This window comes from Apium graveolens, chromosome 5, assembly GCF_009905375.1.
Source record: "Apium graveolens cultivar Ventura chromosome 5, ASM990537v1, whole genome shotgun sequence".
NCBI classification, from domain to species: Eukaryota; Viridiplantae; Streptophyta; class Magnoliopsida; order Apiales; family Apiaceae; genus Apium; species Apium graveolens.
In genome coordinates, this window is record NC_133651.1 from 227,016,616 (window position 1) to 227,031,658 (window position 15,043).

Consider the following 15,043-nt stretch of genomic DNA (forward strand, 5'->3'; position numbering starts at 1 on the left):
AATAATATATGATACACCAATCATATCCTTCTAAATTAGAACAGTGAATTTAGATCAAGAAGGAAGGTTAGCAAATTCAGCATTTCAAAATTCTGACCACCCTTCACTAAAAATGACTTATCTACCTGTAGAAAAATTCAAATAACGAACCATTAATTTTGTAAGTTAATAGACTTAATTCTCTTTCTAATAATGTATAAAAAAGGTGCAACAAAATATTATAATATAGCAGTTTATTCTGTAAACTTAGTTTGTACCAGATTCTGCAGTTTCTGAAACTGACAAGCCTACACTAAAAAAAACAAAACTTACTGTAGAAAAATCGAAATTGCGAGCTGTTAGTTTTGAAAAAAAGTAGTCTTGCATTATGTATCTAATATCTAGGGAATAACTGTTATATTCTTCTACATTGTAGCATATTATTCTACAAAGTTGGGCCATTAACGCATTCAGCATTTGATGAAACAGTCAACACTTCACTAAAAATGACTTATCTCCCAGTACAAAAATTCAATAAATTAACCGTTAATTTTGTTCAAAACTATACTTAATTATATTTATAATAATATATGAATCAATGGCTATATCTTTCTAAATTAGAGCAATTAATTTAGATCACATAAGAAGGTTAGTAAATTCAGCATTTCAAAATTCTAACCACCATTCACGAAAAGTAACTTTTCTCCCTGTAGAAAAATTCAAAGGACAAACCGTAAATTTTGTAAGTTAATAGACTTAATAATCTTTCTAATGAGTTATAAAAAAGGTGCAGCAAAATATTACAATATAACAGTTTATTCTGTAAACTTAGGTTATAACAGATTCTGAATTTTCTGATAATGACAAGGCTACACTAAGAATAACCAAAACTCCATGTAGAAAAATCAAAATTGCGAGCCGTCAGTTTCGAAACAAACTAGACTTCATTATTTTTCAATATCTAAGGAACAACTGTTATATCCTTCTACATTTTAGCAGATTATTCTACAAGGTTGGGCTTTTAACAGATTCAACATTTGGTGAAACAGTACACTTCACTAAAAATGACTTATCTTCCCGTATAATTTTAAAATAATAAACTAATTATTAATTTTGTTCAAAACTAGACTTAATTATCTTTCTAATAATATATGAATCGATGAATATATCCTTCTAAATTAGAGCAGTTAATTCAGATCACGCGCAAATTCAGCATTTCAAAATTCTGACCACCCTTCACGAAAAATGACTTTTCTCCCTGTAGAAATATTCAAATAACAAACCGTTAATTTTTTAAGTTAATAGACTTAATTATCTTTTTAATGATGTAAAAAATTAGGTGTAGCATAATTTTATGATGTATCAGTTTATTCTTCAAACTTAGGTCATAACAGATTCTGCATTTTCTGAAAATGAAAAGCCTACACTAAAAATAACAAAAACTCCCTGTATAAAAATCGAAATCGCGAGTCAAAAGTTTTAAAAGAAACTAGACTTTATTATCTTTCTACTGACATATAGAGCAACTGATAATTACATCTGCAATTAGCAGCGGATTGACAGTTCTGTTATATGTTCCTGCATCATTTATTTGATTTTTCTTAACATGGTTTTATTTCTGCAGAACTTGAAAAGATTTTTAATTCCATTGGAAAATCTTTACGGAGTTATCCAGACATGCCTTTGCCACCTTCTCAGTTTTTTAGTGGATTTTCAAACACTCTTATTGCCGAGGAAAAGAGTTACGATATTGAAGCGGTGAAAGAAGAACATCAAAACCTGCACTCAAATCTAAATGCAGATCAAGCAATAGTATATGATGCTATAATTGATTCTGTTTACAATAAGAAAGGACATGTGTTCTTCGTCTACGGTAGTGGAGGCTGTGGCAAAATATTTTATTTGGCGTACAATTATTGTTAGACTGAGGTCAGAAAGGAAAATTGTACTGCCTGTTGCGGGATCTGGGATTGCAGCTGTTCTATTACCAGGAGGCCGAACAACACATTCAAGGTTTAAGATTCCGCTGGACATAGATGAACAATCAAGTTGTGGATTGAAAAATGGAACTGATATAGCCGAGTTGTTACAAAATACGGATCTCATTATATGGGATGAGGCTCCCATGCAAAAAAGGTATGCATTTGAAACGGTAAATCGAGCTCTAAGGGATATAATGGGTTATGTCTCATCAGAAAATCGTCAGAAGCCGTTTGGTGGTATTACCGTAGTCTTTGGTGGTGACTTTAGACAGATCTTTCCTGTTGTGGAGAAAGGTAATAGACAAAACATCGTAGTATATGCATTAACAGGTCTTACATATGGGATGAAATTATGCTCTTCACTTTAAAGCAGAATATGAGACTACATAGAGGTAACTCTGATGCCATTAATAATGCTATTGATGAATTTAGTAAATGGGTACTGGATATTGGTGATGGTAGACTTTCTTTTGTTGATGAAAACGATCCGAATAAAGATCCTGAAGTTTTCATTCATGAACAGTTCTTAATTCCACACACCAAGGATCCAATAACAGATATTGTTGACTTCGTCTATCCTGATGTTGAATGCAGTTTTAAAGATCATCAATATCTCAGAGACAGAGCTATTCTTGCTCCCACTAACAAACTGGTAGACGAAATTAATGCTCATGTGTTGGATCGAATACCTGGTGAGGAACATGTATATCTTAGTGTTGATAGCATTGATGAAGGTCCTATTGACGAGCATAGTTTAAATTCAGCTTTTCCTGTGGAGTTTTTGAATTCAATCGACATGTCTGGAATGCCTAAGCATGAGCTTAAGTTAAAAGTTGGTGTTGTAGTCATGTTAACCAGAAATATAAATCAGGTTCTAGGTTTGTGCAATGGTACACGGATGGTTATAAAGAAATTATTCAAGTGGACAGTAGAATGTGAGATAATTACAGGAAGTCATGCAGGAGCTATGCATATTATTCCGAGGTTTACCACAACATCAAATGAAAGCAACTCTAAGTGGCCTTTCATATTTAAGAGGAGACAGCTGCCGTTGCAAGTTTGTTTTGCAATGACGATTAATAAAAGTCAAGGTCATTCTTTGGAAAAGGTTGGTGTGTATCTTCCCAGTTCTACTTTCTGTCATGGTCAGCTTTATGTTGCTCTCTCACGTGTCACTTCAGCGGCTGATCTTCATATCCTCTTAGGCGACGGAACTACTGAAAAAAAATATAGTACAAAAAATATTGTGTACGAGGAAGTTTTTACAATTTACCCAAGATGTAGTATTTTAATGTTATTATCTAAATATCAAACCCACTCTTTTTTAGAAGATGAAACCCAAATTTAATCGTGATCATTAGTTTTTCAATTTTTTAATGTGATATTTTGTCTAAAATTTATTTCACTTAATCATGTAAAGAGTTTCATAATTTATCTTCCAAAAGCAGATGGATTAAAATAAGAAGTATGTCATCCTTGCAATTTTAAATATCATATAATGTCTAATTTTATTTTACTTCACTGTCATCTAATGAGTTTATTAATGTTTTTTCACGTCAATTGTTAGAACTAACTTTTTTTTACATAATTACAATAAAAAAATATTATAAAAAAACCCTTGGGGCCTCAGTGCGAAGCACGGGCTACATACTAGTAGTAGTATTACAGTGGAGGAATTTTGTGAAAAAATCAACTCTAGAATGGGACATTGTCTTTTGTGAAAAAATCAACAGGTCTGTTTGGGAAATCAATTAAGTCAGCTTATTGACTTATAAGCCCGTAACAACTTATTAACGATTGTTTGTCGACCCAACTTATAAGTTGAATTTACAACTTATAAGCTGATAAATCGAATGTTAGTAAATGACGTATTTTTTTCTTAACTTATTTTTGATTTTTCGTCTTTTATCAATTTTAATTCTTAAAATATATTTTTTTAATGTTAAACTAACTTAAAATATAAGAATTAAAAATATTATATTTAAAAATTATTTATTTTAATTTATTTAAATAAAAAAATTTCTGACTTATAAGTTAAATTATCCAAACCCTTGTATAACTTATAAGCATTTATCAACTTTTCACTTATCAATCACTTATTCGATCTAAGTCATATTCGATTTAAATCATAAATTACTTATTTTAATAAGATTTCCCAAACGGCCACAACTCTCAAATGTAGCACCCACCTCTAATAGCAGCTAACTGTAAGATACCCCCGTGATTTGAACTTTTGCATCCTTGTTTAACATGATGCTTATGGCCTTTCAATAAAATTATGGTTCATCAGATCCCTGCTTTTGTTCAATGGCCATGAATTTAAGATTTTTAAAAGAGAACTAGTCCTGATGATATTCACCATACCCATATTTGCATTTAACTTCTTGCCCTTCTATAAGCTTCTCGACTGTATCTGATGGAAGACCAATCATTTCCAATGTCTTCTCCCACACCCTGTAAGAAGTTTCAAGATTGTGCGCTTCTTCGGAAGGATTTGTAGGACGGCATTCTTGAGAAATGAAAGCGCCAACTGGCCACTCGTCTGATTTCAACATCTCGCAGTATTCAGGAATTTGGGGATCAGTGGCTGCAAATAATGCACTTCTAGAACCTGCAGTCGCCAAAAAGTATATTCAGTTTTTGCTTCAGGCAAATTTTTAACATGTTTATCGGTGATTCTCAAATTAGGGAAAATGTATTGCACAATTAGCAAAAATCTATCTTAGTTCTACTAGTTGCCTGCTAACAGCCATTTCCTGCAATTCTAACATGTTCCAACAAATTAACTTCCGAAAAGATCTAATAATGTAACTATAGCAGTGATGATGGACAATATCAAATTGCATTTAGAACTCTTGCCTTCTTCGGGACTGAAAATAAAATATGGAATCAGGCGATAGCCGGTTTGAACAATCTTGGGAAGATCCCTCGCCTGCCATATAGTAAAATTTATGAGCTATGACTACGGAGTTTCATTCTTTTGACTTACATTTTTGAATATAAAAGATATGACAAGAATAAACATTTTTTAAGAAACTTACAACATTGGTCTGAACTACTCCAGGAGATACACATACTACGCTTATTCCAGCTTCAGCAGGCAACCTCTTGTGGAGTACGCTACTGAACATGACCTGCAATTTAATATAAATATATAACTGATGAAGATCATCCAAAAAACAAAATTCACTCCGTTTAATAAGTTATGCTAACGACTTTGATTAAGAAAGGGCAATGGCAATCAGCAAAGAAGCCAAGGAAGCAGCTTAAGAATTAACTAATCGTAAAAAACATCCACTTCCTGTAATTGCTATTAGAATATTAATCACAAAAAATTCCAACCTGTGCTAGTTTGCTGCCACAGTAACCCACTAAACTTGTATACCTTCTCTTTCCGGTCATGACGTTCATGTCTTCAGCATCAACAAATCCAACTTGATGCATCTTCAGTAGGGGAAAAAGAACAATAATAATGTCACATCAATATCTGAAAATATAAATTACAACTTACGAAAAGAGTGAAAGACAGAGCAGAAACAGAATTTGAACTACTTCATAAGGGCCAAGGGGAGAGAGCCTTTTTACATATACAATAATTACCAAGTATAACATCTGCAACTCTACGAATATATTTAGATTTTATCAGGGCATCTACAATGAAAACCAGTAAACAGTAAGTTTATGACATTAAATCTACTATCGATTACAGATTTGGGACCGTGGGTGTGATTAAGTGCTCAACAAAGGTTTAATACCAACTCTGTGAGGCTTTAGCCTAAAGGAGACTCCTCTCCTCTTGGTAATAAGAGGTGGAGGGTTCAAGCCTCCAAGGAGGCATGGTTCCGTGGGTTTTTTCTTAAATGATCTTCTACGCAAGTATTTAAATATCTGTAATTAACCATTACCAAAACTAACTGCAATGGCCACAAACTCAAACCTATAAAATTAGTCTGTTTCATTAAATTTAAATATTTATAAATAAGATGCCTTACTAATTTGAAAGAAACAGGAAAAGCTGAGGTGTTATCTGATTCTACATATACCAGATATAGCAAATCTGCTTTGCACAAAAATATTGCAAGTGGGGATATTCGGGAGAATTGCATCCTTAAATTGTCCTTCAGATAGATTAGCATACTTAATAAGCGTTTTTCTAATATCAAGTCAAAATTAAACCTAAAACAAAAGTGATGAACTTTCAAAAGATATGTAATTTGCAAGGAAAACCACAATGATTTACTCTACAACACCGTATTCTATAATTTACAAAAGAACATTTGTCATCTGCAAGAAAAAGACCCATCATGTATTGCAGCGAGAACGATTAATATAAAGTATAAATGGTACACATGTAAGGTAGACACCGGTTCTAGGTTCTAAATCAGAATAAAGTTCTAATTTTACCTAACGATATATTAAATAGAGTAATGTCATCAAAACTAAATTTACAATCTGCAAAAATTGGATAAAATAGATCATATCAAATTTGTCGGACTAAACTTTCGAATTTGAACATAAAATACAATAATGAATCAATAATAAATTTATAATATTTGCAATGCTGTTTAAGTATACTGCTACATATTCTTACGTCTGATAACTAACATAAAATAATTGCGCAAATTGATAGTTATCATAAATAGATATGTAAAACTCGTATCTATTACACACATGCATAGACATTGAACTTACAATCGAATTAACATTAACAATCCGACTTGGAGAGCCTCTAATAAGGGATGGCAAGAGCAATACTGAAAGCAGGGCTGGCGCTAGATGATTTACTTGCATGTGTTCTTCAAATCCGTCCTTTGAAATCTTTTGTGGTTCTAAACAGTGTTAGAAAAGGCATCAACAAGTATTTAAAAGAGGAGGATAATCAAAAGGTTTATACAATTTGTTAACACTCAGCATAAACTACAAGAAACATATAGAAGCAGGTTAGATCAGATGGCCCTTATGACAACAGTGACAAAATAAATAAATTGATTTACCATATAATAATATAAAAAACTGAAAGACTGTTTGCCAATGATAAGATATTTATAGTATAATTATGTAGCAATCTAACCTGCACTACGATTATGAAGGTAAAGACTAGTCGGAGATCAAAAATATTAGGTTCACGGGTAAAAGAAATATATATATTCAAGGCAGCTTGTTTTGAGTCGATAAGTGAGCCACAATTTAACTGGACTACACTATTTAATTGCATACTTGCAAGTCGCAACCATATATGATACAAATATATACAAATGTCCATGAATATATGTCTCAATATATCCCGTGCGGCGTGCGATTATATATATAGTATATGTTTGTGTTGATATACAATGATCAGGCCTTCATTAGATACAAGTAATAAGATTGTCCCAATTTTGTAAATATCAAAAGTAAACTCAAACCGATGCTTGGCTAATGCTCATATGGAATAAAAGAAATTGACTGTACAAAGTTGTAGATAAATGAACTCGCCTTCTTTCTCCAGCCTCTCTTCATTCACTGTTATCACTCAACTTATGCTTATCTTGTCCTATTTATATGTTGCCTCTTCTCTATTATTATCACACACCCACAATCCTCTGGACTTGTCACACTCACAGCGCCAATTTTGAATTGTTACCATGTAATATTACCTTTCACACAGTTGTAAAAAAATTGACAATCTACCTCCACCATCCAATGATTTTGATGTGTTCTGGAAAGTATAACAGAGAAATATAATCCTTTGGATGAGAAATTAGTACTAACCCCCAATAGAAAATATTCCTGCATTGTTGATGAGTGCATGCAAAGGGCCTGAACGGGCATTCCATGCTTCAGCAAATCTTGCAACAGAATCCAATGAAAGAAGATTAAGCTCCATTACCTTCAAAAGTCAAATTTCGGATGAGTTTACCGGTGTATAGTTCAAATGGCTGAGGAGTCCTACTTGAAACACTCTGATGTTTTAATTAGTCTTCCATAGATATAGATACCCAAAAATTACAAGTGTGCTCAGTAAATACCTCAATATTAAGAGGAAGGCCCTTTCCAGACCAATCATACTGCCACTTAAGAATCAATTCATGAGCAGCCTTCGTATTACGAACAGCCATTACAACATGAGCCCCGGCTTCAGCCAACTGCCTGTCAAATACAGATAAACCAGGTGAGGGGAATAAGCAAAAAGGTTATCTCAATCAAGTTCTGAAATTGTATTTTTAAACAGGTCATTCAAAAAGTTATTGAAGTTAACTTAGATAAACGAACTGAAACTAAGTCCCCTTGCAAATTAAATCTGAGAATCATTGTGTTTACACAATCCTCCGCATTAATTTATTAACAAAACATCCGAAAAACATTTAACATCTCAACTCAGGGTAACACTATCTCAATTAACACAGCTGCTCAAATAACAAATAATTTTAAAAGAATCATATATATATAGCCTGTAACAATTATCCTAAGATATAAATTTTAATCTGAGCAGTTCTAAAACTCCAGGCAACTAGAAAAAAATGTATTAATATACAGAGATCTAAATTAGAAATCTCTCCAGAGAGAGGGGGGGAGAGAGAGAGAGAGGTACCTGGCAATTTGAGAGCCAATACCACTAGTAGATCCGGTGATAATACAAGTGAAATCTGAGGAGAGAGGAGGAAGAGGCATAGGATTCTCCAAATGACTAGCCATGATTCTCTGAAACAGCATCTCGCAAATCACATAAAACCATCCTCTTAACCATTCAATCCATCCCAATCCCTTCTTCTTGTTCTTGCTCCTCCTACTCTCTTCTTCAATTTTGGTCATATTTCAAGTTTTTGTCTTTTCCTGTCCAATGCCCTGTTCTGTAGACCTCGCAGGATACTATATCTATAACAAATGGTGTTTCATCACAAATGGGGTTTAAGTTGTTGATTTGCTGATGACCTAATTCATACGTGCAGAATGCAGATTATGTGATTTAGTTTTCGTAAGTCATAGAGTTTGGTGTAATTCTATTTGACTGAGTAATCTCCAAAATAAACTCTATCTTGATAAATCTATTTGAACTATTTTAATCTTATCATTTCTAAGGTTTAACTTTTACAACCAACTAACAGGTTGTTTTACAAAGACTTATTCAAATATTTTAAAACAAATAGATTATTCAATCTTATCTCTTCTTTGTTTTGAAAATCAAACCCGTTAGATTTGTGTGTATAAATACACATCTTGTTTTTCAGATTCAACAAGAGTGCTTATTCCACATTCTATCTTTATTCTCTGAAAAACTCTTCTTATTTCATTCTCTTGAATATTCTATCAAAGAAGAAGACACATCTCATGTTTTCAGATTACACCTAATGATTCCATGTTCTATTTTTATAATCTGAAACATCATTCTTGTTTTATATCTCTTGAATATCCAGTCAAATAAGAAACCTAGTTTGAGTTGTAATATTTCATTGTTATCTATTGCGTGTATTCATATCAACTTTGTGCCGGGTTGTGGCAAGATTGATTTCAAAGTATAGCAAGGTAGCTAGAAGGCTAAGGAATAGCAGTGGGCTAGGTAGCAAGTTAGCTCGGGAAAGGGTTTCTTTCAGGTGCTATATTTGTAATCAAGGAAAAGACTGTAAGTTCTTGTATTAAAGTTGATATAATACATTTTCTATGCTAGTTGACATGAGGACTTGGATGTAGGCCGTAGACTAGGTGTAGGGGCCGAACCAAGTGAAAAACTTCTGGTGTTTTTACTTTTCAGTTTTCAGCATATTGCATTTTTATCTCTGCTATTTATATTCTGCTGTTAATTGAGACTGTCCCATTCATTGTCTCATTTGTAAAGGGACTGTCCCATTTGCATAAGAGACTGTCCCATTTACTGGTAGTTAATTAGAATATTATATTATCTATTGAGCCATCAAATTTCATTTGGTATCAGAGCAGGTGCATTTAATTCTCTTTTTAGTGTTTATTTTGCTAGCGATCCATGGCTCAACCAGATAGATATTCAAACAATTATCCACCACTGCTTCATGCTGCTGAAAACTATAATGACTGGAAGTTCCGGATGAAAATCTTTCTCCAGCGTGATGCATTTGAATGGGATGCTGTAGAAAATGGTTTTACAATTCCCATGAAAGAAGGGAAGCCAAAATCTCTCAAGGATCTTTCTCCTGAAGAAGTGAATGCAATGAACTCCAATGCTAAAGCAATGAACTCCAATGCTAAAGTTATGAACTCACTTCTCAATGGCATGGTAGCTACAGAACTAAGAAAAGTATCAGCATGTACTACTGCCAAGCAGATCTGGGATACGATCAAAGTCAGCCACGAAGGCACGTCTAAGGTACGTGAAGTAAAATTAAGTATGCTCATGAGTGACTATAAAGGTTTCAGGTTGGAAAGAGATGAAAGCGTACGAGATGCTCAAAGGAGATTCCTAACATTGATGAACTCTATCTCACTTCTGGAAAGGATCATTCCTCAATCTGAGATTAATAGGAAAATCCTCAGAGCAATGCCAAAGAAGTTTGCTCCAAAGGTTACCATTCTGCAGGATTCAACACTGCTTTCGACTATGGATACTCTAACACTGTTCAGTGAATTGGAAGAATTCGAAAATCAGCTACGCAGATATAATGAAGAAGATGAAGCTCATCGTAAGAAAATTCTTGCACTTAATGCAGATGCAGACGAGTTTCCTGATGATTCTGATGAAGAGATTGCTCTTCTAACAAAGAAGTTTCATAAATTTCTTGCCAAACAGAATGCTTCCAAACGACCTATGAAGTCACAGTTTCCAAAGAAGGACTTCAAATCTAATCCGAGCAAGGAGGTTAAAACGAATCAAAGCAAGGATACTTGTTTTGAGTGTGGAAAGAAAGGGCACTTCAAAAAGGACTGCTACAAGCTGAAGAACAAAAAGAAGGCATTAAATACTTGGAGTGATGATGAATCTGACGTGGAGATCGATTCAAACGATGAAGTTGCTCAACTTTGTTTTGCAGGACTCGAGGACAACTCAAGTGATAATGATGAGGTACAAAATATTAAGTATAATTCAAATATATCTTCATCCATGTTGAATTTGCAGGTCCAGGTTAAGAAGTTAAAAGAAAAGAATGCTTATTTAAAACAAGCATTAAGTGAAGTTCTTAGTGAAATGGATGACCCCATGAAGGAAGAAGCCTTGGTTGTAGAGAACAAATCCTTGCTTGAAAGGGTTTCAAAACTTATTGAAGAAAATCAATATCTCAAAAATGAAATTGAGATGAAGGATGTCTGTCTTGAAGCCTTGAAGAAAGAGTCAATATCTATCGATCCAGAAACCGTTAAAGAAGACAGTGCTCCTGATCCACTGGTTCCTAAATTAAAGCAGAAAGTCGAACAGCTTGAAAAGGATTTAGCTAAATGTTTTCATGGAGAAGGAACTTTGAATGCTCTTCTTAGAGAACAAAAATCTTTTCTTGATAAAGGAGGTTTAGGATGTGAATCAATCAAGAAACGTGCATTTCAAGGAGGGTACAAGCGAGCTCCTATGAAGTATAAGATGCCTTATGAGAAATGTCGAGATTGTGGCAAAGCTAGCCACCCTACATCTGAATCTAGATTATGTGGTATCAAGGGCCACTCCTCTAACTCATCTTATAAATCGTCTACTAGATATAAATCTGCTAATACTTCTGTTAATATTATTCAGATGTGGATTAAAAAATCAGATAGACATTTATATAAGATTTATGATACTAACCAACCAGGACCCAAGGTTAAGTGGGTACCTAAGAGATAAAGCAATTCTTGTCGGTCTGTTTGAAGGTCCATGTTTCGCGAAATAAATGGATCATCGACAGTGGTTGTTCACGTCACATGACAGGTGATAAATCCAAGTTTCTATCTCTAGTTGCCAAGGAAGGTGGCTTAGTTACTCTTGAAGATTCAAACACCGTCAGAATTATTGGAAAAGGCACCATTGGTAATGACAGGTTTGCTATTTCTAATTTTCGTTTAGTTGATGGTTTGAAATACAATCTCATTAGTGTAAGTCAACTTATTGATGATGGTCATAAGGTTAAGTTCGATAAAGAAGTATGTTATATTGGTACTAAGACTAACGAGTTTGCTTTAGTTGCCAAAAGAAAAGGAAATATTTTCGTGTTAGATTTTGATGAACAGCAGGAGGAAATTTGTCTTGCTACTGTTCAAGTTCAGCAGAATCTTTGGCATCGACGTCTAGGCCATGTTCACATGGATCTTCTTCGGAAGATATCTTCTCATGATCTGGTTCGAGGTCTTCCAAAGCAGAACTCCTTCATCTAGATCTTTTCGGTCCAGAAAGGTATGTAAGCTTGGGAGGTAAGAATTATGCTTTTGTTATAGTTGATGATTATTCTCGTTTTACATGGGTATTATTTTTACGAACTAAGGATGAAGCTTTTGTTGAGTTTAAGGATCTTATTACTAAAATTGAGACTAAGTATTCATTTAAACTCAAGACTATTCGTAGTGATAATGGAGGTGAATTCGAGAAGGATTTCATAACCTTCTGCAAATCAAGAGGAATCACTCATGAATTCTCAGCTCCTCGAACTCCTCAGCAGAACGGAGTAGTAGAACGCAAGAACAGGACTTTACAGGAAACTGCCAGAACTCTACTACATGAGAGTAAGCTTCCAAGAAAATTTTGGGCTGAAGCGATACACACTTCCTGTTATGTTTTAAATAGAGTACTTATTCTTCCTATTTTGCTTAAAACTCCATATGAATTGCTTAAGAAAAGGACTCCTAACATTAGTTATTTTCGAGTATTTGGTTCCAAGTGTTTTATTTTAGATACTCAAAATAATCGAGGCAAGTTCGATGCGAAATCTACAGAAGGAATCTTCTTGGGATATTCTATAACAAGCAATCGTGTTTATAATTCTGTCAAGAACAAAGTAGAAGAATCCATCAATATTGCGTTCAATGAATCCTCAAGGAATATATCTCAAATTGATGAAGACACTGCGGATCTATCGTCTCATTCCCAAATGAGACAGTCTCATTCTGAAAAGAGTCAGGCTCATTCTGACAAATCAAGCAGTCAAGACTCTCCAGGTCCATCTCAGTCTTCTGATAATTCCTCAGGATCTACTCAAGCTTCAGATGAATCTTCTGGCTCTCCAAAGACTCCTGATAGTATTTCAAATGTGAATTCTATTACTCCTCCGGATAAATCTTCACAAGCGAAAATGAGGCAGTCTCTTTTGAATGAGACAACTCCTATTCATTTCCAGGCAGATAATTCTAATGAGGAAGAGATGAGTAATATTCAACTTCCTAAGTCTTCTAGGACTGTGAAGAACCATCCACCAGATAATCTTCTCACTGATTTAGATCAAGGGATTTCCACTCGAAGCAGACTTCATAATCTATGTGCATTCTGTGCTTTTGTTGCTGAATTCGAACCAAAGAATGCTCAAGAAGCTGTTGCGGACGAACACTGGTCTGTGGCAATGCAGGAAGAATTGAACCAGTTCGAGCGTTGTGATGTTTGGAAACTCGTCCCACCTCCTCAGGATGCCAAGATCATTGGTACTCGTTGGGTTTTCAAGAATAAGAAAGATGAAGATGGAAATATCATTCGAAATAAAGCTCGGTTGGTTGCTCAGGGATACAACCAGCAGGAAAGAATCGATTATGACGAGACATATGCTCCAGTAGCTCGATTAGAAGCTATTCGAATATTAATGGCTTTTGCAGCTTACAAGAAGTTCAAGCTCTATCAGATGGACGTCAAAAGCGCATTTCTAAATGGCTATCTTAAGGAAGAAGTCTACGTGAAGCAGCCTCCAGGTTTTATTCATGAGAAGTACCCTAACTATGTTTACAAGCTCAAGAAATCTATCTATGGATTGAGACAGTCTCCTCGTTGTTGGTATGAACGTCTCAGTCATTTTCTTGTGAACAATGGTTTCATTCGCGGTACACTCGATCCAACTCTCTTTATTTTTCATAAACGTGATAACTTTCTTTTAGTACAAGTTTATGTTGATGATATAGTATTTGGATCTTCTAACGAATCTTTGTGTAAGTGGTATTCTGACTGCATGCATAAGGAATTCGATATGAGTTTAATGGGTGAATTGCAGTACTTCCTAGGTTTGCAAATTAATCAGTCTAATGCAGGAATTTTTATTCACCAAGGCAAGTACATTAAGGATTTACTCAAAAGGTTTGCACTTGATCATGTCACACCTAAATCAACTCCGATGAGTACTTCAGTTAAGCTTACAAAGGATGAACAAGGTACACCTGTAGATGTCACTAAATTTCGAGGTATGATTGGTTCATTGTTATATTTAACTGCCTGACGACCTGAAATTATGTATAGTGTATGCTTGTGTGCTCGTTTTCAATCTCAACCTAAAGAATCTCATTTGAATGCCGTTAAACGTATTTTTAAATATTTGAAATTTACGAGTGACTTGGGATTATTTTATCCAAGCTCCTCTTCCTTTGACTTAATCAGTTTTTCAGATGCTGACTATGCAGGGTCACAGGTTGATAGAAAAAGCACAAGTGGTGCTTGTGAATTTTTAGGAGATTGTTTAGTTGCATGGCATAGTAAAAATCAAACTTTAGTAGCTCTCTCTACCGCTGAAGGAGAGTACATTGCAGCTGGAAGTTGTTGTGCTCAAATTTAGTGGATGCAACAAACATTACAGGACTTTGGTATTTCTTATACAAATATTCCTATTTATTGTGATAATACTTCTACAATTAATATCTCTAAAAATCCTGTCATGCATTCTCGTACTAAGCATATTGATGTTCGTCACCATTTTCTACGAGATAATGTTTCTAAAGGTAATATTGAACTTATTTATATTTCTACTGAGAAACAGCGTGCAGATATCTTCACTAAGCCCTTAGCTGAAGATAGATTTTGTTTGATGCGTCGAGAACTTGGTATGTGCTCCTTGTGTGATTAATTCTTTCATCCCTTTTATGATGTTGAGGGGGAGAAATAGTTGTTATTCATTTGGTTCTATACTTATTGTTATATCTGTTGCATAACGATTTAATCTGCATATATTTTTTTTTCTTGTTACTAACATCTTGAACAGAGCTTA

The 15,043-nt window shown here is 34.3% G+C and overlaps 2 protein-coding genes across 2 annotated transcripts; one reads left to right on the top strand and one right to left on the bottom strand.

The window, feature by feature from the left end:
* Positions 1-2,337: 2,337 nt before the first annotated feature.
* On the top strand, positions 2,338-3,309 carry LOC141660767 (uncharacterized). The gene has a single exon (XM_074467755.1). The coding sequence runs from the start codon at positions 2,338-2,340 to the stop codon at positions 3,307-3,309; it is 972 nt and encodes a 323-aa protein (XP_074323856.1).
* Positions 3,310-4,153: 844 nt separating this feature from the next.
* On the bottom strand, positions 4,154-8,919 carry LOC141724907 (dehydrogenase/reductase SDR family member FEY-like). The gene is made up of 8 exons (XM_074527204.1): positions 8,533-8,919; positions 7,970-8,090; positions 7,713-7,830; positions 6,654-6,790; positions 5,304-5,405; positions 5,003-5,095; positions 4,821-4,893; positions 4,154-4,572 (listed from the first exon to the last, which is right to left on the bottom strand). Exons 1-8 carry the CDS (start codon positions 8,751-8,753, stop codon positions 4,301-4,303), a joined length of 1,137 nt encoding a protein of 378 aa, XP_074383305.1. The 5' UTR covers positions 8,754-8,919; the 3' UTR covers positions 4,154-4,300.
* Positions 8,920-15,043: the final 6,124 nt, after the last annotated feature.

What these genes read in the sequence shown, in the direction of transcription:
- LOC141660767 (XM_074467755.1), top strand. Translation starts at nt 2,338, where the DNA reads ATGAGACTACATAGAGGTAACTCTGATGCCATTAATAATGCTATTGAT.
- LOC141724907 (XM_074527204.1), bottom strand. Translation starts at nt 8,753, where the DNA reads ATGACCAAAATTGAAGAAGAGAGTAGGAGGAGCAAGAACAAGAAGAAG. An exon ending in ATTGGCTCTCAAATTGCCAG is followed by an intron (nt 8,091 to 8,532) that starts GTACCTCTCTCT and finishes TGTATTTGACAG; the next exon opens with GCAGTTGGCTGAAGCCGGGG. An exon ending in AGGAATATTTTCTATTGGGG is followed by an intron (nt 6,791 to 7,712) that starts GTTAGTACTAAT and finishes AACACTGTTTAG; the next exon opens with AACCACAAAAGATTTCAAAG.